Source organism: Carassius auratus, linkage group LG44F (genome assembly GCF_003368295.1).
Source record: "Carassius auratus strain Wakin linkage group LG44F, ASM336829v1, whole genome shotgun sequence".
NCBI lineage: Eukaryota > Metazoa > Chordata > Actinopteri > Cypriniformes > Cyprinidae > Carassius > Carassius auratus.
The window spans coordinates 1092921-1119192 of record NC_039298.1 but is presented as its reverse complement, the minus strand read 5'-3'; the positions used below and the strand labels follow the sequence as shown (position 1 = coordinate 1119192).

General features: G+C 36.2%; 2 protein-coding genes across 2 annotated transcripts in view; both read left to right on the top strand.

Moving 5' to 3' along the window:
* The first annotated feature begins 110 nt into the window (after positions 1-110).
* LOC113068271 (poly [ADP-ribose] polymerase 10-like) lies at positions 111-11792 on the top strand. Its single transcript, XM_026240941.1, has 11 exons — positions 111-176; positions 895-1070; positions 1177-1419; positions 2291-2521; positions 2597-3570; positions 4490-4702; positions 4790-4913; positions 6072-7022; positions 7896-8029; positions 8133-8307; positions 11185-11792. The coding sequence occupies exons 2-11, from the start codon at positions 896-898 to the stop codon at positions 11481-11483; spliced, it is 3519 nt and encodes a 1172-aa protein (XP_026096726.1). The 5' UTR covers positions 111-176; position 895; the 3' UTR covers positions 11484-11792.
* A 4046-nt stretch (positions 11793-15838) lies between these two features.
* Positions 15839-26272, top strand: part of LOC113068270 (RNA polymerase II subunit A C-terminal domain phosphatase-like) — a 108389-nt gene continuing 97955 nt past the window's right edge. The window contains exons 1-7 of the mRNA XM_026240940.1: positions 15839-16312; positions 19214-19297; positions 19470-19548; positions 19928-20056; positions 20985-21135; positions 21643-21733; positions 24823-24989. Coding sequence (XP_026096725.1) covers positions 16038-16312; positions 19214-19297; positions 19470-19548; positions 19928-20056; positions 20985-21135; positions 21643-21733; positions 24823-24989 — 976 coding nt within the window. The 5' untranslated portion in view covers positions 15839-16037. The remainder of the gene's footprint in view (positions 16313-19213; positions 19298-19469; positions 19549-19927; positions 20057-20984; positions 21136-21642; positions 21734-24822; positions 24990-26272) is intronic.

The following is a 26272-nucleotide window of genomic DNA, read 5'->3' as shown; positions in this document are numbered from 1 at the left end:
TTTTATTTATTTTTTACAAGAGTGCTATAAACATTTATTTCCAAACAGAAATGTATTATTATTATTATTATTTATTTATTTATTTTTATCGGAAATGTTTTCCTCGTACTGTCACGTGGTCAGGAGTGTTGAAGCCGGAAGTAGAGAGTGAGTCACTGCAGCAGTTCATATTTCAGGTAAGCCTGCTGAATTTAGCTTTCAATATAGTGTTACGCAGTTATTATATAACTATTTTTCGTCCCTGCACAGTTTATATTCCTCTTCGTATTATGAATATTAATGCGTTACTGTCTGTCATGACCCGGCCTCGCCCTTTCAGTTTCTCTTTCTCGGCTTTGGGTTTATTATTACGCGACACAACGTTTTCATAAAATAACACGTTTATAAAATCCAGTTACCAAGTATATCTATTTCTAATTACTCATCTTTTCTTATTTTATTTCTTATTACTATCTATCTATCTATCTATCTATCTATCTATCTATCTATCTATCTATCTATCTATCTATCTGTCTATCTATCTGTCTATCTGTCTATCTATCTGTCAAATATCGGTAAATTACACAACACAGGAATTCTATTAATAACAAGATTATAACATCCAGTTACCATCTATTGATGGTACTAGCTATTGGTATCTGTCTATGTATCGATCAGCTTATGCACAACTTTGTAGTCATATATAAACCCACAAAAACAATCCCAAAAGTCACCATGCACCATGGATAGGTGTAAACCTCCTCAAACACAACACTAACAACAGCTTCACCATTTGATTTGATTGATGTGTTTTTGTCTCAGCGCTGTAGGGGTTTCTGGTAAGTGGGGCAGGAATGTCAGGTGCTCTCAACCGGCTCGACTTCATACTTCATGAGTGTTTTTCTGTTTGGTCAGGATGGCTGAGAGCAGCCTGGACGAGCGGAGTTTGGAGGTCCTGGATATTCCCGATGATCTGGACGATGAATTTCTCACGCTTTACTTTGATAACAAGCGCCGCTCTGGAGGAGGGAGCGTGGTCTCTTTGGAGAGACGTGGAAAGAATGCACTGGTGGTTTTCGAAGATGCAGAGAGTAAAAAAAAAAAATACATTATATTAAACACTAAATACATACACTGACAATTCTGCAAGCATACACAAGGCAGAACTCTTAAAGAAATTATTTCTCTGTACACTAGCTGCTGTCAGGGTTGTCTCCAAGACCCATGTGCTTCAGAATAACACACTGACGGTGCGGAGGAAACCACCGAAGGACCCTGGGAAACTGCTGCTGAAGGGGCTCAACCCACAGACTCCACTGGATTACGTGGAGCTTTATATAGAAAATGTTACGGGAATGGATTATGAAACAGACTTCATCCTGTATCCATCTCCGAACAAGGACCTGGTTCTAGTACATCTAAAAACCCCTTTAGACAAAGGTTTGTAGCTCATCGGTGTATGCAGAAAATACTGTATGCACACTTTAAGCACATTTAAATATGTATAAGTGTCTTTAAACATCATACCAAGTGGTGTTTATTTTAATTTAAGTATAGCACAAGTTAGTTTTCAAGCAAAACGTTGCACTAAAAGTGTCTTCGAAAGATAAAATACCAGACTGATCTACTGACATTTTGTGGTTGTCAGATGCACCTGTGGTTCCTCTGATAGGACACATCCGAGGTGAACTGACACCATGCATCCATTAGACATCACTCAAACAGCCAATGAGTAAAAGCCATGAAACTACAAACGCAGATTTTAGAAAAAAGAAACTCATACTTGTATTCAGTAAAGGATGCATTTCAATGTACCAGTAAATACATCTAGAATGTTACAAAGGATCTAATGCTGCTATTCTGAACTGTCTATTCATTAAAGAATCATTAAAATATGAAGCAGCATGTTTCTTGAGCAGCAAAAGAGCATATCATACTGATTTCTGAAGGATCATGTGACTCTGAAGACTGGAGGAACGATGCTGGAAATACAACTTTACATTACGTGAATAAATGACATTTTAAAATGCATAAGTAACACTACATTAGTTCTGAGAAAAGCTTGAGCAGCATTTGAGCTCTCAGTCTCTTGGTTTGATATTATGCACTAAATGCAATGACATAACTAAATTTTTAAATGTGCAAACACTTTTAGGGCCACTATATCAGACATTTTAGTTCTCATGAGTCATTTTAGCGTTTACACGAAATCTAGAACTATTTCAAATAAATTCACACATTAGTGTATAATAAAAACAATCAGCAGTACGCTTGTTTTAAATGTTCTGTCATTGTCTCCGTGACTCCACAGATTTTCAGGTGCTCCGAGACGAAGTCTCCAAGAAGCCTCTAAACGATGCAAAGGTCACTCTGGAGCAGGTCGAATCTACAGACTCTGTTCTGGTGGCCAATCTGTCTCCTGCGTTCACCGAGGACGTGCTGGAGCTCTACTTTGGGAGCAGTCGTGCAGGAGGCGCTGACGTCCTAGCAGTGTGCATGCTAGCACATGGCCGTGCCAAAGTTTCTTTCAAGGATGTGAAATGTAAGCCAGGGTGTCTTTCTGTAGCCCCTTCCTCTGTGTCTGTTCTGAATCTCAACTGAGTGTTTTCTTTCACAGCTGTGGACCGCGTTCTCCAGAAATCCCATCGTGTGGAAGGGACAGATTTAGTAGTGGAGCCGTACTTTGATTTCTTGCATGATCAGTCGTCTGCGAGCGCTCAACATGATCAAGGAACACTGACAGATGGGAGCCAATCACAGACGCTTTTACCTCAAAGTCCGACTGGTTCTGTCCCAGACACAAGCATCCGTTTAGGACACGATGCTGCCACAATTTTAACGAACACAACTACTGCGTCTGCTCCCGAGCCGTCTATCCAGAAGGAGTGCGTCAGCTTCATATCTGTGCTTGACGCCACTAAACATCATCTGCTCAGTTTGAGTAATTTGCTGGAGACCTTCAAAAAGGATCATCCCAAATTTGACGTCAGTCTAGCAAAAGATGGCGTCCACGTCAAAGGGCCTGACCAGATTGAGGTGGAAAGACTTAAAAACGAAGTCCTGCAGTTCCTGACCGGTGTTGTGGAGGACCATCTGACGTATGACAAGCTCAAAGCGGAGTTTCTCGGACGGGAGGATGTTAAAAAGAGGCTGAGTTTGTCTTTGAAAAGCATACCTTCGGTCTACAGCGTGTCAGGCTGCACGGTCACTGTAACGTCTCCGTCCCGCAGTGCCGTCAAACAGGCCAGAGATTTAATAGAGTCCCAAATCTCCGAGTTCACTGTGCCCATAGACAAAGAGTGCGAGAGCGTGCTCTCTTCAACAGACTGGTCTGACTTCCTGGTGTCTCTAGACTTCTGCAGTGCCAAACTGTCCGACACGGGCGGAGTGATTACCGCCATCACGCTGACAGGGATGGAGAAGGACAATCAAGAGAAGATGGTTGTGTTTCTCAGCACACCACGCCAGAAGGAGATCGTCCTGTCTATGGAGCCAGGAATGCTCAAGTTCCTCCAGCTCCATCATCAAGGTCTACTGGCGGACATGGGAGAGGTCATCCTGTTCCCACTGGAGACTGGAGATGGATTGAGTGTTAGTTACTGAGTTTGCTTTCTTTTGACTTATGTACGCTACTGATCAAACGTTTGGGGTCGGTAAGATTTAGTTTTGTTTTGAATTAATGCGCTTTTTCAGCAGGGATGCATTAAGAAGTTTCAGTATAGACAATTAACAATTCTGTTCTTATCCACATTTATAATATTATAATTTGTAATGAGAACAAATGTATCTTGAGAAGTAGATGTTGGAATGATTTCTTGAGGATCGTGTGACACTGAAGACTGGAGTAAAAATCAGCTTCGCATCACAGGAATAGAAATAGAAAACAAAATAGATCCAAATAGATCCAAATAGAAAACATTTATTTTACATTGTAATAATACTTCAGAATATTACTGGTGATCAAATAAATGCCAAAACATCGATTTCTGTCAAAACCAAAACATCTTCCTGACCTCAGACCTCTCTGAATGTTGAATTGCAGAATTTGATTTACACTTTAAAAGTCAATTTAAATGTGATTTAATAGTAGAACTTAAGTTGTTCACAAATCATGTTTAAACGTATTTTAACGTTCATACATAGTTCGTTTTAATGGATGAGATGAGAAATAATTATATTTTATATTATAGGATAAAGTTGTACTGAAGTGCTAATTTGGTAGAAAATAATTAACAACATTTTTTTTTATTATATAAATATGTATTTAATATTATACAATACAATTTAATTAATTTGTATAGCAAAAACCAGGTCTAAGGTAGAAAAACAGCCTGATTGCATGGGGGGAGGGGTATTATCAAAATCTATTTCATATAATTGTTTCTCTATATGTAATAATTCCCCTTTTAGCGTATTGTCATTTTTCTCAGTCTTGAACTGAACTGAGAACTGTGTCATTGTCTTTAAATGTCTTCTTTATGGTTAATCAGTCTCTTGATTTCACTGGCAGATTCAGGGAGAATCGAATGTGTGCCAGCTGGCGGCAGAATTATTAAGTGCTATTATCGGCTCAGTCTTTACAAAGACCATTGTGGTCACCCAACCTGGCATTTCGCGCTTCCTGATGGAGGAGGAGGGTGTCAGCATACTGGCAGAGATGACAGCAAGGTTCGAAGTCTATATCGACATGACCAAAGTGCACTGGGAGCCGCTAGAAGAGGATGTAACGTATCCAGCCATATTGTCTAACCTAATATTTCTCATAGACTCAGTAATACTTTAGGATTGACTGTTTCTGTGCTTTCCACAGGACATATTGGAGCTGGCATGGAAAATGACAGCCTGTCAGAACTTCCAGAGAAGTTCCTCTGCAAATTCTGTTCAGGACTCTACTGCTGGCGTAACGAATGGACGCACTGATGCCAATACTTCAGGTCATTATAGATCATCTGCCTGATTGGTTCTTTACCGGCCGTTGAACTACAAGTGGGCCGAGACCCTTTAATTCCACTTCTTCTCTGAAGGAAATATAATACATTTATTTAGGGCCCTGCAGTTTGGAATACACAGACGGAATCTCGAAATCCAATAAAAAAAAAAATGGAATTTACTAAATAATGCAGAAATCTTACGGAATTTGTCAAAGTTGGGATGAATTAATTCGAAAGTAGATCAGTACATTTAAATCAAATCATGATATATACTCGTTTCTGTAAATATTGAGCTGCAAAAAAGACAATTTAAGTATGAATCCTGCGTGTTCTGTGTGACTAAAAGGCGCAGACGCATGGTTTCATTTACTAGATAGAATATAAATACATGAACAACATCTCCAGAACTGCTCTGAGAGTCACTTCATGAGCATTTTACCATTGCATTGGAGTAAAACTATCATCATGTCATATACACTCCGAAATGTAAAGTTCCTCATGACAGCCCTTCAAAATAAAAGTTCGGTTTAACTTGAAGAAATTGTGTCAGAAATATATTACGGTTGTACAGTAGAATGTACTACTACTAATACACTTATTAAAACCACACTATATTTCTTCCATGTTTTTGTTTTAATAGTAAACCTCCTTTGATTGCCAAAAAATAAAGAGTTTAACATCCATTTGATTGAAAGATCAATTAAATTCTTGTTTCATACCTTCTTTTGATAAGCAGAGAAATGAAAAAACGCAACACAGAATTTCTTAAAAAAAAACAAAAAACTGTTTATAGGGCTATTGTTAAAATAATTTGTGTTATGCATTCAAATAATTAGACATGCTTAAAAATTATTATGTAACAAGAATGTGAGGGGGGGATAAAACTACAAAACACAACAAAAAATAGGGCCATAAAAAGCTCATTTTTGTTTAGCATATAATAAGTTCAATGCTGTGTAAGTTGCACGATTTAAATTAATTATGCATGCTTTTTTCCATTTTAAAAGGAGTGCGAAAAAATAAAAAAAAATAAGAAAATTAATCCGGAAATATTAATACAGGAAAAACTGAATTTTTTTTCTGTATAGGGCCCTAAATACAATGGTAAAACGTTGATTTTTGTTGAATCCCAATGGTTACTGAATGTTTTCTGTCACTCAGCTCGTATTGAAGAGGCTAAGAAGATCTTGGCAGTCATTGGCAGTGATTTGAACCCCCAACCTTCAAGTTTAGGAGCCACAGACATTGAATCTGTAGATCTGTATTCGGAAGAAGGCCAAGATACATCAGCAGCGGCAGAAGAAGAGGACGACCAACCCCAGTCACTGCAGACCCATGACCTCCAGAGCTCCTCTGCACCCATGAACGCATGCAGTCTCGACGAGGACGCAAGCTTCCTGCTGGCCATTCAGATGTCAATGGAATTCAACCAAAGATCAGATGCAGAGGACTTCCAGAAAGCTCTAGAACTGTCCAGGAGCGACTCCATGCCAAACCAGGAGAACACACAGCTGGAGAGAGCGTATGATATGTCCTTGGAAGACGCCATCAAGTCAGCCAACAAAGCCGAGATCTGTGTGTTTGCCAACTACACCCATGATCTCGTCAGAGTGGACATCGCATTGGGCAAGAAGGTTGGACTGAGACAGTGTGAGGAGAAGGTCGAGAACAAGAGCCTGCGGAAACTCTCCTCCCATCAGAAGAGATGCATAGAGCTCATTAAGAGGAAGCATGCGGTCGAGGTCAGCATCCAGGGCACCACCGCCGTCCTCTCCGGCTTTCAAGAGTACGTCTCAGAGGCCGTGAAGGACCTGAAGAACGTCCTGAGGAGGACAGAGAACATGATGTCCGATGCTGAAATCATGAAGACCGTACAGTGGGTGTGGTTTGAGCAGAGCTCCTCCTCCAAGGCCATCCCGTACCCGCCGGATGCCACGGTGTTCATTGAGAACGCTTGGAAGATGAAGCAGAAGAAGACTGATATTCTCTTCAACAATCAGCCGTGCAGCATTGACTTCGAGAAGATGGAGGAGCACAGTTTGGCATCCGGGAAATCTGTGCCTATTAAAAGGAAGATGCTGAGTACAGAGGACTTGTACACGGATGGTGCAGGTAACAATTAAGATAGAAGTCGAAATCCCCAAAAGGAGACAACATTGTTGTTGTTTTTATTTCTTCATGATGGTTTCCAGGCATAATATAAAAAATATTTTTCAAATAGTAATATAAACTGAATTTTAATATACAGCAGGTGTCCAGACGATATGTAGTTTTATTTAATACAGTATTTAATGCATAGCCTTTTTTATAAATAAAATAAATAATGTCCCATACTCAATACTCAGTTAATTAGTGAAATTAACTGCAATGAAATATTACATAAAAAAAAGAATTATTATGTAATAAATACAAGTTCTGGATTATTATTATTATTGTCAGTTATATTGAATACAATTAATTACACTTGGTATGCTGATTAATTAGTCAATCTTATCATAATTAGTTGCATATTATATATTTGTGACCCTGGAGCACAAACCCAGTCTTAAGTCTTTGGCTTATATTTGTAGAAATAGACAAAAAAAACAACAACATTGTATGGGTGAAAATTATAAATTTTTCTTTTATACCAAAAATCATTAAGATATTAAGTAAAGATCATGTTCCATGAAGATATTTTGTAAATTTCCTACCGTAAATATATCCAAACTTAATTTTTCATTAGTTATATGCATTGCTAAGGGCAATTTTTTCAGATATTCAGATGAGGTATAAATCCCAATTTTAAAAAATTGACACTTAAGACACTTAAGTTTTGTGGTCCAGGGTCACACACACACACACACACACACATATATATTAAAGTCAACATATTATTTGTTTTATCTTCTTTAATCAGTCACACTAAATGAATGTGACAAATAGCCCTTATAATGTAGAAAGGGTGTAAGTGTACTGTATATTTAGTTGATGTTTATTTTCCAGATGAAGATTACAGTCTGCTGTCCAGCTTGCCTGAAGCATGTCCCGTGGATGTAGACTCGGATGAATTTCAGAATGTGGTCAAAGATTTCTATGATACCCTTCAGGACAGCCACAACAAAATCAGAATCATTAAGGTACGATTTAACACGGTCAAACACCTCGATGTCTGTCAGTGCATGGGTATTATCTGGTTTGGAAATGTGTGACTGGTCGCACTGACTCTGCTGGTGTTTTCAGGTTGATAAGCTGATGAATAAGCTCCTGCATGACCAGTACAGGCTGAAGAAGGTCAGTATTGAGCGCAGCTCCTCAGAGGTGCAGGTGGAGCGCACCCTTTACCACGGAACCAGTGAGACCAGCGTCAAGGAGATCTGCATTCACGGCTTCAACAGGAGCTTCTGTGGGAAAAACGGTAGTGTGCTGTGAATCAGTCATTCCCTACACTGCACCACTGTTGACTTTGCTGACAGCAGGGCTATTATAGTACAAAACAAAAAGCAATAATAATGAGAAAGAAATACCACAAAGTTGCTCAAGCTTTTACTTAAATTTATATTCTGTAAATCATAGCTTCACTTACTCTGCACTTTAATGCATATAAAACACTATATTCTTGCACTTCTGTTTAGATGCTTACTGCATTTCATTAGCTCTGTACTTGTACTCCGCATATTGACAATAAAGTTGAATCCAATCTAAATCTAATCCAACTAAAATGAATTCAGATTTCAAATGCAGTTTGTTCACTTTCATGGTGACTTTGCTGAAGCTAGCCTGATGAAATAGTATTAAATTCAAACTTTATATATATTTCAAGCACTGGTCTCGTGCATATATGAGACTTTTATTGGCCCTGCATTGAAAGCATCACAGATTACAATGAAAACAAATCTTCAAAGCACCAGATCTTTGGCTTCTTCTGTGCAATCGGACATGCAGGGGAAAAGCATTTAAATAATTGTTGAAAGGAAAACAATATTGCACAAATACTATAATGGGAAATTTGTACGACGGCGTTTTAGTGCCATGTTGACCCCTAAAATTACGAAAATAAAGTCAAAATTCTTCGAAAATAAAGTTGAAATATTACGAGAATAAAGTCGAAATACTTTACGAGATTAAAGTCAAAATATGAGAATTAAGTCAAAATACTTCAAGAATAAAGTCATGATATTACAAGAATAAAGTCGAAATACTTCGAGAATAAAGTCAAAATACTTCTAGAATAATGTCGAAATACTTCTAGAATAAAGTCGAAATACTTTATGATAATAAAGTTGTAATACTATGAGAATTGAGTCGAAATACTTCAAGAATAAAGTTGTAATATTACGAGGATAAAGTCGAAATATTACGAGGATAAAGTCGAAATATTACGATAATAAAGTTAATACTTTGAGAATACAGTTGAAATATTTTGAGAATTGAATCGAAATATTATGAGAATTGAGTTGAAATACTTTGAGAATAAAGTTGTAATATTATGAGAATTGAGTCGAAATACTTCAAGAGTAAAGTTAATATTACGAGAATAGTCGAAATATTACGAGAATAAAGTCAATACTTCGAGAATAAAGTCAAAATACTTTGAGAATAAAGTCGAAATACTTTGAGAATAAAGTAAAAATATTATGAGAATTGAGTCGAAATAGTTTGAGAATAAAGTTGTAATATTATGAGAATTTAGTCTAAATACTTCGAGAATAAAGTCGAAATACTTCAAGAATAAAGTCAAAATATTACGAGAATAAAGTCGAAATACTTCTACAATAAAGTCGAAATATGAGAATTGAGTCTAAATACTCAGAGAATAAAGTCGAAATACGTTATGAAAATAAAGTTGTAATATTACGAGAATTGAGTCGAAATACTTCGAGAATAAAGTTGAAATACTTTGATAATAAAGTTGAAATACTTCAAGATTAAAATCGTAATTTTATGAGAATAGTCGAAATACTTTGAGAATAAAATTGAAATACTTCAATAATAAAGTAGTAATTTTATGAGAATAAAGTCGAAATACTTTGAGAATAAAGTCGAAATACTTTGAGAATAAAGTCGAAATACTTTGAGAATAAAGTCGAAATACTTTGAGAATAAAGTCGAAATACTTTGTGGATAAAGTCGAAATACTTTGAGGATAAAGTCGAAATGCTTTGAGGATAAAGTAGAAATACTTCTAGAATAAAGTCGAAATACTTCTAGAATAAAGTCGAAATATGAGAATTAAGTTGAAATACTTCATAAATAAAGTCGAAATACTTCGAGAATAAAGCCGAAATACTTTGAGAATAAAGTCGAAATACTTTGAGGATAAAGTCGAAATACTTTGAGGATAAAGTCGAAATACTTTGAGGATAAAGTCGAAATACTTCTAGAATAAAGTCGAAATACTTCTAGAATAAAGTCGAAATATGAGAATTAAGTTGAAATACTTCATAAATAAAGTCGAAATACTTCGAGAATAAAGCCGAAATACTTTATGATAATAAAGTTGTACTGTTATGAGAATTGAGTCGAAATACTCCAAGAATAAAGTTGTAATATTACAAGAATATAGTCAAAATACTTCTAGAATAAAGTCGAAATACTTCAATAATAAAGTCGAAATACTTTGAGAATAAAGTCGATTGATTTGAATATTGCTGCGTCCGAGCAGCCACATCATTTTTTTATGTATTTATGTGAAACAATTAATTAAATTAAACTGTTTTCTTTGTGAAAATTCCAAATATGTGAAAATTTTATCTCGTAATATTTCAACTTTATTCTCATAATATTTCGACGTTATTCTCGTAGTAGTACATCTTTTTTCTTGAAACATTTCAACTTTATTCTCAATTTTTTTTACTTTATTCTTGTAGTATTACGACTTTATTCTTGTAACATTTCAACTTTATTTTCAAAATTTTTTACTTTATTCTTGTAGTATTACGACTTTATTCTTGTAACATTTCAACTTTATTTTCAAATTTTTTTACTTTATTCTTGTAGTATTACGACTTTATTCTTGTAACATTTCAACTTTATTTTCAATTTTTTTTACTTTATTCTTGTAGTATTACGACTTTATTCTCGAAACATTTCGACTTAAGTCTCGTAATTTCAATTTTTTTTCTCCAAATATTTTGACTTTATTCCTTTATCATTTCGACATTATTCTCGTAATTTAGACTTTAATCTCGTAATCTTAGTTTTTTATTTTTTTTTTTTTACGTGGCAATGTATTTGAAATGACACTGAAATTAATTTAAAAAATAATAAATGCATCTTGTCTTCTCTCTCACAGCCACTGTGTACGGTCAGGGCGTGTATTTTGCGGTGAACGCCTCACTGTCTGTGTCGGACACATACTCTCCACCCAATGCAGACGGGCACAAGTTTATTTTTGTGGCCAGAGTGCTAACTGGAGACTTCACTGTGGGCAAATACGACTATAAAACAGCCCCGCTGAAGGAGAGCTCTGACGTTCCTGTCAGATACCACAGCGTGGCGGATCAGATCGGCTCCCCGACGCTCTTCGTCATCTTCAACGACACACAAGCGTACCCAGAGTACCTCATCACATGCAAGAAGATCTACGGCTGAACACATCCCTTCACATTCATAATGTCTCTGGCAATCATGTCTTATCATTAAACCACGCTTTCTTTACTGCTCACTGTTTTATTTTGAACAGGATTTGGTCTAAACAGTAGTTGAGTGAATAATATGATTTTTTTCTGTATTGTACGTGACATACGTATGTTTTCATATTTTGCTTTTCTTTAATGATTTATATTTTTTAAACGAATGAGTTCAATGGTAACATATTTACTGTAAGCTCCACATCACTCACGGATTAGTATTTGTGGTGTCAAAAAAAAAAAGTCAATAAATGCTGGAAAGTAGTTATTATCTACAATGTGTGTTTTTTTTTGTTTTGTTTTTTTACAGTAGTACCAGAATAAATACAATAACAATGTTTACAATAGATAAGTGTTTTATTTTATTATTTAATTTCTACACTGTAATATGAAAAAAAAAAGATTTGGGTCTACTCAGATATTCACACTCGAGATAATTTGGCAACACCAATAACTTTTTAAAACTTAAACTGATGCATGTCTGAATACATATATTTCTAGGTGACACTTTACAGTAAGGTTACATTTGTTAACAATATTAAAAATACAGTAACTAATGAGCAATACATTGTTACAGTATTAATTTCTGTTAACATTAGTTAGTAAAAATACTGCTGTTCTTTATCAGTCCATGTTCGCTCGGGTCCATTTAATAAATTTTTTTTAAATAATGTATTTGTAAATCTCAGAATCAACATTAACTAAGTGCTTTTTCATTCTTAGTTTACATTGACTAATGTAGTTATTAACAAATGGACCCTTATGGTAAAGTGTTACCTATATTAATAAATTATAATATGATATTTCAAACTCCCAGCTATGGAGTTTTGTCTTTTGTGGGATATTATATTTGTGTTGATTTCTCTGGAAATATGATCGTATTGATCATTTAAATCTGACTAATTTTCAGAATGTTGTTATTAATCATCATCTCAGGAAAATGTTATGGGGTTTCAAATCAAAATGTGATTTTCTGTTGTTAAATGGGGTGTTGATTTCACACATGTCCACTGTAGAGGACACCAGGGGTGTATTCCAGAAAGCAGGGTTAACTTACCGTGAACTAAACCCTGAACTCTCGGTTGATTAACCCCAAACCTTGCTTACTCGAGGTATGTGGTTCCAAAAACACGTCCAGGAGTAAGTTCATTCAACTCAGAGTATGTTCCTGGTTAAGACTCAAGACATTCTCAAAAGAGCAACGAATCGACGAGTCACTATAGAAACGGACGCTGAGAAAAAGCGTGCCAAGCTGTTTCTTTCTTCTTCTTTATATTCATTAGTTGTTTACCTGCTTAATGCATATCGCCACCTTACTGATGGCTGTGCAATCATTTAAAAAATGTTTCCAATCCTTGAGAATGTAAATTGTATTATTTGTTTTATGCTAATTATACATTAAGTCATATCAGATATGTATTTTGATTTAGAATTCAGACATTATAGAAAATACCACTCCATGTGTGAGATATAACATGTAATTAATAAAATATATAAATATATATAAGTTAAACACTACCTTGTCATATTGTTTTATAATTTATGCATACCTCTTAATACATAATTTATAGATAACTCTTATATATACCAATAAAATAAATAATCATATTAGATGACCTGGCCTCCACAGTCACCGGACCTGAACCCAATCGAGATGGTTTAGGGGTGAGCTGGACCGCAGACTGAAGGCAAAAGGGCCAACAAGTGCTAAGCATCCCTCGGGGAACTCCTTCAAGACTGTTGGAAGACCATTTCAGGTGACTACCTCTTGAAGCTCATCAAGAGAAAGCCAAGAGTGTGCAAAGCAGTAATCAAAGCAAAAGGTGGCTACTTTGAAGAACCTACAATATGACATGTTTTCAGTTGTTTCACACTTTTTTGTTATGTATATAATTCCACATGTGTTAATTCATAGTTTTGATGCCTTCAGTGTGACTCTACAGCTTTCATAGTCATGAAAATAAAGAAAACTCTTTGAATGAGACGGTGTGTCCAAACTTTTGGTCTGTACTGTGTATATATATATATATATGTATATGTATATGTATATGTATATGTATATGTATATGTATATATATATATATATATATATATATATATATATATATATATATATATGCATTCTTTAGAAATGTTGGCCCATATTGAACTCGAAGGGTTGTGAGTTCGAGTCTCGGGCCGGCAGGAATTGTAGGTGGTCTGCTCCCCGGGCACCGCAGCATAAATGGCTGTCCTCTGCTCCAGGTGTGTGCTCACAGTGTGTGTGTGTGTGTTCACTGCTCTGTGTGTGTGTGCACTTCGGATGGGTTAAATGCAGAGCATGAATTCTGTGTATGGGTCACCATACTTGGCTAAATGTCACGTCACTAATGAGAAATTGAACAGGTGTTCCTAATAATTCTTTAGGTGAGTGTATATATATTTTTATATTACTGTATTTCAGTGAACATGTATTTGATTCACTAATAAGGACAAGTTTTATGCAGTTATAGTTGTAGTTAACAGCAATGTCCCTGCCTCCAAATGAAATTCAGAAATAAAAATGGAATTTCCAGTATAACGTGAAATGTTCTGGAATTTCACCAGCATTCCATCACTTCACCTGATATAAACACAGAAACTCAAAGAGCTTCACTACAATCCAGAAGAAATTAATGTTCCATTCAACTTGGAAGAAATTTAGACAGAAATATATCACTATTGCACTGTAGAGTTTACATGTCAAACCAATAATGATAAAGAAAATGTAAAAAAAAAACATTTTTTAAAGGAATATCACAATTTTTCTTACATGTTTTAATTTTAACAGCAAAGCTCTGCTGTGCAGCAGTTTGTTTTCTGAAAAAAATAAAATAATAATAATAAAGAAAAGGAATGGTTTTTATTTACATTTAACAAATTAATTCATTAAGTTTCAAGCCTTCATTTGATTACCTCCATTTTTGATGACAAATGTGAAATAAATCATAAATCCTGAAAAAAATAAAATGGACAACATAGAACTTCTGAGAATGAAAGAAAAAAAGGGTCCTTTTATTTTAAATAAATTATTAAAATGTTGAATGTGTTCTGTTGATTAGACATATATGTTTCTGACTAAATTAAAACCATTAAAATAAGAATGTAAACAAAACCATCAATTTGAGAAAAAATTGAAAATGTAATGGATTTTTATAAGGTCCAAACATTATTATTATTTTTTTAACTTTTTATAGGTTACGTTTTTAAGCTACATAAGACTTTTGGATACGTAAAATTTCATTTATCCTCATACAATACCGACCAAATACAGCATGGTAAAACATCTGTTTTCTATTTAAATATATATTTTAAAGTATATTTTATTGCTGCGATCAAAGCTTAACAGCATCATTCCTCCAGTCTTCAGTGTCACATGATCCTTCAGAAATAAGTATAATATTATGACTTGCTGCTCAAGAAACATTTATTATTATAAATGTTGAAAATGTTTTATATGTGTGAGAAAACCATCTTTTTCAGGATTTCGGGATTCTTAAGTTTCTACAAAGTACAATAACAACAGCCCATCAGCAGTCCCTAATTCAAGATAAACCATAGACTCAACACGACTGAGAAAGTGCAAAGAGCCAATGTCGCAAACATTGTTTCTGTCCTGAAAAGAGACTTGAATCATGAATCGCTGCCTTCCCAAAAGTTGTTTCAGGTAATGCCAGTTTCAGCCAAAATACTATAGTAACTCTAACAAAAGTACTGGGACTGCCATAACAGATGGCAGAACATGAACAAAAACCCTGCTCTTCCAACAAAAAAATAAACAGGCAGATAGATAAATAAAAAAAAAAGCCTCCCCCATCTGAAACAAACAAAGAGGTAAAATATCTATATATATTACATTTTTATGAAATGGATTTAATTTATTTTTTTTGTTTTCATTAATTTATTTATTTTTGTTCTTATGTACTGTTGCATGCCATATGTCTATATAATGTTACGTTTTTTCTTCTTTTGATAAAAATTGCTAATACAGAAAAAACTGTAGCATTTGGAAATGCATACATGTAAAAATGAAAGACATAACAGATGCATTTTCCTCGTTGAAATTCAAGATCTGAAACTCAATCTTATCAGACCAGGCTCACTGTCACTAATGCTCAAATCAAATTTTCTCTAAACCACCAGTTTGATGTAACTGTACATGTTTAGTATTATTATTTTTTTACTTTATAAATATGTATATAAAATATGATTATTATAACCATTTAAGTAGTTTTTTTGTATTATTATTTTAAGAGCGTGATTAAAGTCTCCCGGAAGTAGAAAGACTTTCGCTCGTGCTGCAATCTTGTATTTCCTGTTTACGGGCGGGAAGAGTGAACCTGCGCTCAGCCTGTCCTGCTTTATAAAGCTCGTTTTCATCGCTGCGCGCCTCCGCTTTTTTGTTGTTTTTATATATATACTTATTTTATTAACTGACATCAAACGCTTCGTGTGCTCCGCCGCTCGTTTCTGTTTCGGTCTGAAGTTTGAAGCTCTGATGGCGGAGCCCGCGGACTCCGGCGGTGGAGCTGCAGAGCGGGGCCCCGTGGCGCGAGTAACGGAGATCCGCTGCCCCGCCGGAGCGCGTCCGATGCGGCTGCTCGAGTGGAAGGTGAAGCCCGGGACTCTGGTGAACGTGGACTCCGTAATCGCAGTTTGTGCGCCGGTCGCCACCGAGAGCGAGTCCCGAACGGCCGAGAGGAAGCTGAAGTCAGACCGCGCTGGAGCAGTGCGGGAGCTGTGCTGTCAGCCCGGACAGGTCCTCGCGCCCGGGTAAGAATAGAGTTTCCTTTAACGGCTGACACCTAACGGTAGCTGTCCTTTAGCTGAGCTTGCTCGTGCTAGGCAAACTTTCACGCTCCCGGGATAAACACGTTTAATGACATGTAAAGGCGTTGCACGTGGTTGTTGTAATATCACCCAGGAAGTGTTCATACAGCAGAAAGAGTTCACTCAAATAAGTATTTTGAGAGATGAGGTCTGTTAGTCATAAGCTCTGTTTGTTAAAAGCAAAACAAGAGTAGGGGGAGCGGCCCGCCCTTTTTATCCAATCAGAAACGCTCTCTGCATGTCAATCAATTCATGTCTTGTGGTTAGCTTGCTTCGGATTGGCTGACAAGTAGGCGGGGGGCGGGACGTTGGTCAGAAGGCGTGTTGAACGCATGTCTGATTAAATCGTTCTCGTCTTTCCACGTGACACCCTAATGTTTACATGTGCTCCAGCAGGTTTGAGCAGAAATGCTGCGGGGTTAAAGACTTCTGATATTGAAATGAGTTTTGTGAATATTAGGCTACGTTTATTGTAGGTTTCTGTAGGTCTTACAATTTTTTAATTCGCTCATCCTTGAATTAAAGTCTAAAAAGGTCTTAAATAGTAGCAGAAAATCTTAAATCAATCACGTCGTGTCATTAAATGTTGAAATACACTGAAAAAAAAGATTTATATTTCCCGCACAAAAAATGAAACTTCCTCAGCTGAAGATACATTTACTCGATATGCAAATTGAACTTAAGATCGAATTATATATATATATAATATATAAATATATATATAAATATATATATATATATATATATATATATATATATATATATATATATATATATATATATATATAAAATTATTATTATTTGTATGCATAAAACAATGACAAATATCTGTCAGTTGGGGTTGGGCTTTTTCCCTTTGAATTAAGTTGGTTTAAATTGGATTACACTGACATTGGCAGATATTTGTTCTTGTTTTAATCATAAACTTTAATCATACTTTTTGCTTCTGAAGTAAATGCATCTTTATTTAAGAATTGTTGGACATTTGTTCAAAAGTCTGGGATTAGTAATACCTTTAATGTTTTTTTTTAATCTTGTTAAATGTTATTACAATATAAAATAATGGTTTCTATTTGAATATATTTTAAAATATAATTTATTTATGTGATGCAAAGCTGAATTTCCATCAGTCATTACTTCAGTATAAAGTATCACATCATCTTTCTGAAATCATTTTGATATGATGATTTATAATCAGTGTTGGACACAGTTGTGCTGCCGAATATTTTTTTGTAAACTTCAATACTTTTTTCAGGATTCTTTGATGAATAAAAAAAGTTCAAAAGAACAGCAATTATTCTAAATAATATACATATTTTCTAAAAATATAAATCTTTGCTATCACTTCTTATCAATTTAAAACATCCTTGCCGATTAAAATACTTTTTAACTGACGCCAAACTTTGAACTGAAGTGTATATCATTAGAAATTATTTCTATTTTAAATAAAGGCTGTTATTTAACTTTCTATTCATCAACGAATCCTGAAAAAAAGTATCACAGGCTCCTCAAAAATATTAAGCAGCACAGTTTCCAGTAGAGCTGCACGATTATGACAAAGATCATAACTGTAGATTATAGCCTTGAAATTGTAATTGCGATTATTAATTACGATTATCACATTTTACACTGAATGATGTTTATACCATTGTTTGCATGCCGTATTTTTAGATGAAAATAAGCTGAAAACACTCGAACTGAAAAACTTTGTGCTTTTCTATAGTATTAATCCTCAGATGTCAAATACACACCGGATTGGTTTCTTCTTTAAATTATAAATGAGTTAAAATATGAATGGTAGTATAATGTTATACGGAAAACTAAAATGAAATAAGATAACTTAGAGAGAGAAAAGAAAACGCATCTTAAGCATCCAAAATAACATAATCATCTTTGAATGATTTTGCTGCTTTGAACGATTACATAATTGTGGCATCCATAATTTTAATCACGATTAGAAATTTTGTATGTGCAGCCCTAGTTATTTATTTTTTCCTGTATTTTGATTAAATGCAGCCTTGAGCATAAGAAACTCCTGTGAAAAAATATAAAAAATCATTCTTCTACCAAACTTTATACCAGTAGTTAAAATAAATTATTTTACTTATTAATTTCTTTTCTTTTCTTTTCTTTTATTTAAATATCTCAGAAGAATCCTACACAAGGGGGTCAATCAATCAATCAGTTTCATTCAATCAAACTAATACACCTTTATAACACACGTTAATACACCTCCACGGCTTAATTAAGGGCTTATTGTTTTGCACAAGTTTTAAGGATTTGAAGAAGAACTCTCTAATCCCTTCTGGAAATGACATCTGCATGCATGTATAAAATAGTTAGCTTAAACCAATATTATTAATAAAAAATTCAACATCACCGTTGAGAGAGATGTCATGACAATACGGTTTATGATGACTAGCAATGAATAAATTATGGATGTGATGTAAATTATGCCTCTTGGGTGTTTAAAAAAAAGAAGAAAGTCATGTGTTATATAAAAAAAAAAGTTATATGTCAATATGTCAGCAGAGGAAAGAAACTGCTCTACTCGGTTATTTTAATGACAGTGTCTTAATGCAAGCTTTTTTGCAATCTTTATCAGTAGAGGGTGCTGCATGCATTACTAATTGCTCTAATATTTTGTTTGTCAACTAAAAAGTTTGTTTGCCAACTAGCACTGGATGTTTGAGAGCTTTGCGTTCATGAAACATCACCACAATGCTGCTTATAGAGACTATAACAACACTGATGATTTGTCTGATGAACAAGCATAATGTACACGGATGAAGTGCATTTGATGAATGTTATGTTTATTTCCAAACGGTTTTGTCTTTTTAACAGGAGTGTAATAGCAAAAGTGGAAGAATGCAGTCATCCTGTTGTAATGAAGGGCTTGTGTGCCGAATGTGGCCAGGACTTAACTCAGTGAGTATCTCTATCTTACCTGTGTGCGGTCAGTCTCCAGTTCAGAAACCGCTCTCTCCTCTTACCTTGAGAAAGTGAAGCGATGTCTGTCAGAAGAGCCTGTTTGTCACTCCTCTCGGCTCCTGGAGATATTCCTGCCTGTGTGATGCTGAAGATGCCCTTGTGTTTTCAGACTGCAGAGCAGGAATGGAAAGCAGCAGGCCACCGTCTCTATGGTGCACAGTGTTCCCGAGCTGATGGTCAGCTCTGAGGTGAGGATTGTTTCAGGCCAAATCAAAGAACCAACTGGTGTGATGTCATGTCTTCCTAAACCAGGCCGGAGCTAATATCATTTTGAGTTTGCATCCGAAGTCCAAAAACAGCTTGCTCTGGCTTTTAAACACATGATACTCTTGCTTGCGTGATGTTATTTATTTAACTACATCATATCTTATGAATATAAGACAAAAACTAAAACCCGTACAGGGATAGTTTTTGCTTGATGGGGCATTCTGACTGTATTCTAATAGGCTTCATCACGTAATGAATGCTTTAGGACTCTGGAGGTGTGTTTTTGTGTTTTGCGAAGTGAGTGGCATACTTGATAATGTCAGAGGTTGTGTATGAAGTCTTTTGTGTCTCTGTGAACAGCAAGCGGAGCAGCTCGGCCGAGAGGACCAGACAAGGCTTCACAGGAACAGGAAGTTAGTGCTGATGGTGGATCTGGACCAAACGCTGATCCACACCACTGAACAGCACTGCCAGCGCGTGTCCAACAAGGTCACCCTTAAAACGCTCACAATACACTGGCATTCAGACCTTCAGGGCACGCCTGCATCTGTGTGACCCAAAATACTGTAATATTGTGAAATATTCTTTATATTTAAAAGAACTGTTTTATGTTTAAATATATCTTAAAATGTGATTTATTCCTGTGATCAGTATCATCATTAGTCACCAGTCTTCAGTGTCATATGATCCTTCAGAAATCAGTATTACATGCCGATTTGACTAGTATCAATATTCAAATGCATTTTTTGTAGAAACCGTGATACTTTTAAGTAAAAAAAAGCAGCTTATGTTTGATTAATTCTTTTGTAACATTATAAACGTCTTTACTGTAACTTGATCAATTTAATGTATCCTTAAAGAAGTATTCTCTTTTTTTTGGTTCGTAAAATATCAGCTTCTTTAAAAAAAAAAGTCTAAAACTGACCCTAAACAGTAGTGCAATTAAAATGCTCTTGAACAAGTATTTATTTGATATTTCATTGATTTTGCTCCATGCACAATAACATTTAAGGCAAGATTTCTCTCCAATACCTTCATTTTGTTAGAGTTTAGCACTAATCACAGGCAGCTGTTTCTTTGACTTCTTCGTGAAATCATTTGTGTTTTTCTGTGAACCCTCAGCGGATGTGAGTGTAACAGGAGCCGAGCATTGATTGATTTTTGTTTAAATGACTACATCAAACGCTCTTTCTCCCTGCTATCATCCATTTTCGATTCATTCTTCTCGTAGGCGTTAACGCTCAGATCTCTGATCTTTATACCAAACAATTACTAGACCTTTAACTGAGCTATCACAGACTCAAATGCTTTCCTCAAAGAATGCATTATGTCTGCGGTCACACATTTTGCCAGTGTGCTGTTTATAAAGTTTTGATTTATTATGATATAAGTCAACTGTCTTTCAATGTTTCTGCAGGGAATCTTTCATTTCCAGCTGGGACGGGGGGAGCCTACGCTTCATACACGACTGAGGCCTCACTGCAAAGACTTTCTAGAGAAGATCGCCAAACTCTACGAGCTGCACGTCTTCACCTTCGGCAGCCGTTTATACGCTCACACCATTGCAGGTGCATGATTAATACTGATGAGACCCATCTGACTAGCTCCTGGTGTTTGTGTGGGGCTTTCACTGTGACAGCAGGTGGCAGCATTTGTTCAGAGTCTGTGGAGGAGTAAATGGTTTACTGTGTCTGCAACATATCAAACATTAAATGCGTCAAACACGTGTCAGCTGAAAAATCGGACCTGTTTATTACCTGCTAAACGACTAATAAAGATTAAATCAGATTTGTGGTATCCCACTTGTGGGGTTTATTATACACGTCTATAATATACATATATTTTTTGAGTTCAAGTAGGACTCTGAAGGATATCTTATAGACACAAGATAGGAAGAAGCTCAACTTCTCTGCTTTGAAGTCTTGAATGCATTATGAATGCACGAATGCATTATTTTGCTTTATTTGACCTGTTTTTCTTTTATTACAGCTGTGATGGTCTCAATTCTGTCTACAGCAGCTTTAATCTAGACTTTCTTTCCCTCACTCATGCCAATCTTTCCTTCTTCTTAACAGGTTTTTTAGACCCTGAAAAGAAGCTGTTCTCTCATCGCATCATGTCTAGAGATGAATGCATTGACCCCTTCTCTAAGACGGGCAACCTCAGGTGAGGCACGTTTCACTTATTTCCCTCTTCTACTTCTGGAGGAGTGTAGCTCTCAGTCTACAGTTGTTTTAAAGGGTTAGTTCACCCATAAATGTAAGTTAGCCCATAAATTACTCTCCTTGAAGTGAATTGTGGTCCTAGGTGTGTAAGACTTTCTTCTTTCAGACCAATCCAGTCTGAGTTATTATAAAAATTGTCTTTGATCAAAAAAATCAGAGATCAAAACGAATCGATTCACTACAGGAGGGCTTTGTTCACCTCCCTGAGCCGTGGGGGACACTTTTTTATTGGAAATGTTCTTGGCACCAAACTGCTTGAAAGATCAAAGACGATTTGAAGCATCACATTCAACTCCTTTACACTACCATTCAAAATATTTTTTTGTCCTTTTAAAATAAATTGATACTTCTTGTCAGTAAGGATGTTTTAAAAAAAAGAGACAATAAAGATGTGTGTGATGTTACAAAATATTTCTGTTCATCTAGGAATTCTCAAAATTCTCTAGAACCATTATTAATAATTGAGCTCCTTAATAACTGATACAAATTGAGCAGCGAATCATAATCTGTGATCCTGGAGCTGGGGTATATTTGTAGCAATAGCCCAAAAAACACTGTATGGGTCAAAAATCATTAGGATATTAAAGGTGTAGTAAGGAACTTTTGTGTAAAAATATATATTTTACATATTTGTTAAACCTGTCATTATGTCCTGACAGTAGAATATGAGACAGATAATCTGTGAAAAAATCAAGCTCCTCTGGCTCCTCCCAGTCGTCCTATTGCCATTTGCAGTTACAGACCGCTCCCGGTAAGAAACAACCAATCAGAGCTGCGGTCCGTTACTTTGTTTGTGTTCAAAATGTAGAAAAATATATATAATAAGCGAGTACACCATGAATCCATTTTCCAAACCGTGTTTTTGGCTTGTCCTGAATCACTAGGGTGCACCTATAATAAGTGTTTATATTCAGACTATTTTAGATTGCTTCGGGGGTACCGCGGCGGAGTAACCCAGTACCTTTGTGATTCTTCATAGACATAAACAGAGAGAAGTAGTTCCGGCTACGATGTTCTTCCGCAAGACGCAAGCAGTTCTGTTTATTAACCGCTAGAGCGTCAAAAGTTACTGACTGCAGCTTTAAGTACAGATCATGTTCCATGAATATATTCTGTGAATTTCCTACCGTAAATATATCAAAACTTAATATTTAATTAGTAATACACATGGCTAAGAATTCATCTGGACAACTTTAAAGGCAATTTTCTTTATATTTTGATTTTTTTGCACCCTCAGATTCCAGATTTTCTAAAAGTTGTCAGATCCTAACAAACCATACATCAATGGAAAGCTTATGTATTCAGGTTTCAGGTGATGTATTAATCTCAATTTTGAAAAATGTACACTTAAGACTGTTTTTTTTTTGGTCCTGGGTCACATATTATACTGATTTCTGAAGGATCATGTGACACTAAAGGCTGAAGTAATGATGCTGAAAATACAGCTGCACATCACAGGAATAAATGACATTTAAACATATCACAACAGAACAGCTATTTTTAATTTTACTAATATTTAACCATTTAACTGTTGGTTTTTTTAACGTATCTTTATCAAATAAATGCAGCCTTGGAGTATATAAGATACTTCTTTTAAAAACATAAAAAATCCAACTGCCCCTGAACAGGACTTGCTCATATTCAGAGAGATTTTTATCTACTCTGATTGATTTATCTGTTTTGTTTCCTTATTTTTGTACTTATTCTTTAGAGTTTAATTAATTTTTAAAGGTCAAGCATCCAAAGAGGTTTCTTGTTAAATATAAAGCTTATTCAACCTTGAATGAAAATACTGCCCGAGTTTTTTTCGTGACTCAGCAGTGTGAACAAAGTGCTCGTGCACGGAAGAGACGTGTGTTTCTGAAAGCCTTCGTGTTACTGCTCTGATTCAAGGCTAAACGTGCTTTCAAACGCAGATATAAGGTGCTTTTCACCCGGGTCTGTATTCATTCAGTTCTGCATGACAGATCAAAAATTCAGTGAACATTTAATAGATTTCAAACTTCAGTGTATCTGTTTAAGCATCATGATCTTGTTTCAGTTCATAATTCAGATGAATATGTATACTTTGAGCTTGTATACATTTTGGGTGTTTTATTTTTTTCTTATTTGGGTATTCTTTCTGAAAATACACCCCATTTCTTTCAAGCGTTACTCTTGTACATCCTCAGTGTTATTTCCTTTGAGGTTTTAACATTTTAATTATTAAAATGATTTGAAAAGGGCACAATTTAAAAGCATCTCCCCCGAACTACCTTTTTCTGTATTACTACTATTTCTAGTATTACAGAATTTAAAAGCATTACTTATTCTGCTTTGGTTAACATAAAAACATTCAAAGGCTTCCAGCAACTTCTTTTATGCAGTGACTATGCTGGAGGAAATCCAATTCACTTGTGGGTTTCGTATGACGCTCTCGTACTGACCTTGCAGGAAAAACAGTCTCACAGAGCAGCCACTATCACACAAAGACACACAGATGACTTTCTTTAGGTCGATAAACCTACAGAAGCCGAGCCCCTGCAGCCCCCTGCCTCTATGAGTGCGAATGACTTTTGTTTGCCATTTCTAAACTCAAGCTGTTGGAAAGATGTTTAGATGCACCAGACGTTCACAGATTAATCTGTACTTATTACACTTTATACCCAGTGGCCTCAGATGTGTTTGGACGCTCAAGATGTACTTAACAGGGTTTCAACACATTTATTTGAAAGGCAGACAAGACAAATACACTTTTTCAATGCATTCAGGCATTTTGTGGTGGTAAGACCGTTAATTATTGTTAGTTAATGTGATTTTCACCTGTGGGGGCATACATCCACTTAAAATCACAGACCATTTCATTGTCTCAGTCTTTTTTTGGCCACACATAATTTTTGGTATTGAACCAAAGTTGATGTTATAAAGTGCTCGTTGACATTTTGGTCTCGGCAGGCTGGCACTGTGTTGTTCATTTAGTCATAACCAACCACCAGCTGCTAAATATGAGCGTCTAAAAATGTCAGTATGAAAACTGTGCGCTTTTTGCAGAAATTTGTTCCCCTGTGGAGACTCCATGGTGTGCATCATAGACGACCGAGAGGACGTGTGGAAGTTCGCTCCGAATCTCATCGCAGTGAAGAAGTACATCTACTTCCAGGGCACCGGGGACATCAACGCCCCTCCGGGCTCTCGAGAGGCCCAGATGGCCAGAAAAGGTAACGTTTATTTTCCCAGCGACTGTAATTAACGATACGAACGCTTGTGGCGCTCTGAACAGTTGAGACTATCTGTCCTATCTGCTTCTTCTGTTCAGACTATCAGTGTGAGTATTTCTTTGTTCATGTTTATTACAGATAAGTATTACTTTACAGATTGCAAAGCTTTTTTGGGGTGAGAAGTAGTTCCACTCGCTCTCCAGCAGGGAGGGTTTAATAAGAAGCGACGGTGGTGTTTTAATAAAGGTTGCACGTGTGTGTGACCTCTCTCTGAAAGAGGAGAGGAGCGCACTGCACTTTACAGCAGGTCCAGGAAACATGTTACCAGCAGAGGGATCTGTTAAACTGCTCTGCTCCTGCACCAACGAAGACTGTTCAGGAGGATATTTAGAGGCTGAAAGTACCTCTACCTCTGTCTGTCAAGAGCTGTCAAGAGTCCCTGAGGGCTGGACACACAGGAAACAAAAGGGAACCTTTTCATAGAACCAGAACTACTTGTGGAACAACCTACTTTTGGGCGATTTAATACCGGACTGGGTTTTTTTGAGAACCAAATTAGCTCCTAGGGCTCCGGGGCGGTGTCTAACCAGCACAACTGGTACTAACCATGACTTAAATAGACTTTAATTGGCCAGACGCGTTTGAAAACACCACTGCCAGTTGTCGTTGGAGGTTCTTAGTCCTCCTTTCGCTTCGTTCACATATATGTAGACATGCCATGTCCATTACTGTGAAACCTGGGAGACACAACAAAAACACAGCTCAAACACAGCGTCCTTCATCCTCCTGTTGTTAACGTTCTTCTTTTTTTAACGTTGTTGAACGCCACGCACAAATGACGTCACTGTCGACCGGCTTACGTCACTTCCTAGTACACACACTGTCGGTGCGAATGCAACCCTTTAAAAGGCACTGGGAAACATGAGGGCCTTTCGCACCGCTTTAGTTCCAGGACTAAATGTACAGTACTAAAGTACTGGGACGATTTTGCATGAACTGTTTCAATTTAAAGGGTTGCATTCACACTGACAGTTAAATGACGTAAGCCAATCGACAGCAGGTAGAACCAGTTGTTATGAAAAGATTTCACGGCCCAAAAGGCCCTATAGTTCACGCCAAATCGTCCCAGTTCTGAAGTACTGTACATTTAGTTCTGGAACTAAAGCTGTGCGAAAAGCCCTAAAGTTACAGGGAGGACAGGGGTTCAAGAGGAGCTTCTCTTTTGAATGATAAAGCATGTTTGTGGTTCACCTTCAATTTGTACATTGTGTGAGGGATGTGCA

Bases quoted from the DNA above. Each gene is read 5' to 3' on its own strand.
- LOC113068271 (XM_026240941.1), top strand. From the start codon at position 896: ATGGCTGAGAGCAGCCTGGACGAGCGGAGTTTGGAGGTCCTGGATATT. The intron at 4,703-4,789 runs GTAACGTATCCA...TGCTTTCCACAG, and splicing joins GGGAGCCGCTAGAAGAGGAT to GACATATTGGAGCTGGCATG. The intron at 8,308-11,184 runs GTAGTGTGCTGT...TCTCTCTCACAG, and splicing joins GAGCTTCTGTGGGAAAAACG to CCACTGTGTACGGTCAGGGC.